The sequence below is a fragment of the Nothoprocta perdicaria genome, unplaced genomic scaffold (genome assembly GCF_003342845.1).
Source record: "Nothoprocta perdicaria isolate Ctin4 unplaced genomic scaffold, notPer1 scaffold_8, whole genome shotgun sequence".
Lineage (NCBI taxonomy): Eukaryota > Metazoa > Chordata > Aves > Tinamiformes > Tinamidae > Nothoprocta > Nothoprocta perdicaria.
In genome coordinates, this window is record NW_020456087.1 from 6815414 (window position 1) to 6818306 (window position 2893).

A 2893-nucleotide genomic window follows, 5' to 3' on the forward strand; every position below is an offset into this window, starting at 1 on the left:
TATTATTATTATTTTGATAGACAACATGCATACCATCAGTTACTTCTCAGCCTTAATGAAAGATACCTGAAAGGAGAGTTTTGTAGAACAAAACCAAGACTCATTAATACATTTAGTAAGTCAGTGGTCATCATGCCTTTTGAATTGAATTCTAGCAAAGTTTACCCTACAGAGAACAGCTGACATAATGAGGTGTGTAAGTCCTAGGGATAGCCAGAAGCCTGAGAAGGTCTTAAAGTTCTACAGGACAAGAGAGCCCAAACAGAGCACTAGTAGGCTAATAAAGGAGGAAGGAATTAAAAAAAAAAAAAAAAGATTCTGATGCTTTTCTGCTTCATTGTTGGAAATAAAAAAAGGGCTGAAATGAAGGGCGAGTTTGAAAGGTGCCCAGTTCAGCTCTCCCAGCTTTTTAAAACGAGGCCGGGATGAAACGCGCTGCCGGCGGCGCCTGGCTCCGTGGCGCATACCAGCAGAATCATGTCCAGTTTTGCCATTTGTGGAGAACGATGACAAGATACAAAAGCATGTGTTTGCCATAAATAGCTCTGGCTAACGGAGGATTGCTCACACGGAGCGGATCAAATTCTCTATAAGGAGAGCATTATTTGGCTCCCGGCCAAAACACGTCCCCAGCGCAAGCCTCGGTAGCGGCAAACGCTCTTCCAGTTCGATGTGCACAGAAGTCAGCAACAATTCGGGTAGGGCGCTTCTTGCCCCACGGCGGTGCTAACTGTAACGCTGGAGGAACAAGAAGCATTTGCTGACTCGTACGCTGCCCATCGTGCGGCTTATCCAAAGACAGACGGCTCTGAGATTGCACTAAGGGTTTCGCTCTGGCATGTAGAACTTTAAGAGCGTTCAGGTAGGGAACACGCTGAATTAACACGAGTTAATTACGGGGTATTTTTAGGTTTCTGACACGAGTGTTTCGTGGTTCACGGAGCTAATGGTCTCTAGGAGTGGTAGCTTCTTTAGTCAAATGGTAAACTAGGAATAGGTCCTTGATCCAGTGATCAGAATAGAGTCACACAGAGTATTGTAAAGCAGTACCTAAACCCTGATGAGGAATGAAAAACTTGCATTATTTAAGATGAGATTAATGACTGTTTATCTTTACAATACTTTCCACAGAAGTTAAGTTATTTGAAATATGCTTAAATTAAACATACTTAAAAACTATTATTTTCCAATGAAAACAAGGCAACGTTCTGTAATAAGCCACAAGTTTTATTGCAGCGTGGCCAGTTTTTGATCTCAAAAAAAAAAACAACGTTCCATTTAAGGCTCTTTTTAATACAGAAATTGCCATCATGACTGATGTTTTACAGAACTTTAGTGTTTCAAGACTCACATGGTAAACAGATAACCTCTACTCCTGTTCAGTAGTGTACATTCAATGGAAAACAAAAGGCATCGTAACAGCTACTTCATTTATAAAGATATGCATGTAACAGGAATGAAACTGAGGTACTACGATAATTTGATGACACAGTTACAGCAACTTAATTGGCATTCCTCTGGGGGGGCGGGGARGGGAGTCAAACATATTACAAAAAAGTGCTTTAAATGCATAGTGTTGTGTGCTGCCATGTCACAAAAATAGGCTTGTCAAGGCAGGTGAGGTGTATGAATGCACAAGAGCCTCATGGAACTGCAATCAAGTGCAACTGTAAGTAATACTGTAGAGAGTCTACCATCCGACCAGTGGCCAACACTTCCAAGGCATTCGCTTAGCTTACCCTCTGCTGTCTGCTAGACTATTCACATTAACTATCACATTCATGGTACACGTTGCAAGGAATGCGTGCCACGTCAGGTTTGGCTAAGGGTGGGACGTGAAAGCATTCCTTGGATCCTACATAAAACTACCAGGATTCAACAGTCTAATGGCAATCACTGGTAGACTGCTTAACAATGACATCTCCTTCAGGGGTGCAGGGAAAGGGCTTATTTGTTCAAGGAGGGAAGGGGAAGGGGAGACTAATACTATTCCAATTGAATGAGCTGCAGAAATGGAAGCTCCTTAGATCCAGATGGCACTTGTCTGTCTTTTTATAAGGGTTTTCCTTCAAGTGAAACTACCACGTTGCCTCCCAATTTTTCTCCAAGTGTTGAACGGTCCTTAATATCATCCAACCCATTTACTTGCCACTCGTGTTTAATACCTGAAAGACAGATGGACAAGGACACATCTGTGAGAACCTCCCCGCATGCAAGGCGTGACATCTAACGAGTAAAACCCTTCAGGCCTCGTACCTGTAAATTTCTTTTTAATGGCATCTTTAGAGCTTGCGTAGATCATCTTGCTTTTTAAAGGTGCACTTTCAGGAGCCCTTTAAAGTATGGGGGGAAAAAAAAAAAAAAAGTTATTCAATCACCCAATGTTAAGAGAATTGAGTCAAGAAATCTCAGCTTTAAGGGCAAGCTCTGCTTTTACACACCAGAATATAAATACCAGGTCTTCTTTCTTGGACTCCTTTGTCTCGTACGTGGCATCGTACAACGCGTACCGGCAATCATTCAGAGGTAATAGCTTCACGAAGGCCGTATAGGGGTCCTCCACCGTGTCTCCAATGTCACCCACCAGTATCTGCTTCGCCTCCTCTACGATTATCTGCTTTTTGTCATCGCTTAGGCAGAAGAGAACTGCTTTCTTTCTTTTCTTAATCTCCTCTGGGGTTGAAGATTTCCTTACTTTCATGTCATTAAAAACCTTTATGACTTCGTCATGCACTGTGACTCCAGAAGCCTGCGAAACGAGATTAAGGGGGCAATGTGAGCAGCACCGGCGGCGCTCACGGGAGCGGGCGGCAGGCGCGGGCCCGTCCCCGCCTGGCCGCCGGCCGCGATGCGGGTCGCGCCTCCCGCAACGGCGCTGGCGGCGGCTCCGCTC

At 44.2% G+C, this 2893-nt stretch overlaps 1 protein-coding gene across 1 annotated transcript; it reads right to left on the reverse strand.

Annotated features, from left to right (window-relative positions):
* Positions 1–390: 390 nt before the first annotated feature.
* CFL2 (cofilin 2) lies at positions 391–2746 on the reverse strand. The gene is made up of 3 exons (XM_026051761.1): positions 2442–2746; positions 2257–2333; positions 391–2165 (listed from the first exon to the last, which is right to left on the reverse strand). Exons 1-3 carry the CDS (start codon positions 2699–2701, stop codon positions 2053–2055), a joined length of 450 nt encoding a protein of 149 aa, XP_025907546.1. The 5' UTR covers positions 2702–2746; the 3' UTR covers positions 391–2052.
* Between the last annotated feature and the right edge of the window lie 147 nt (positions 2747–2893).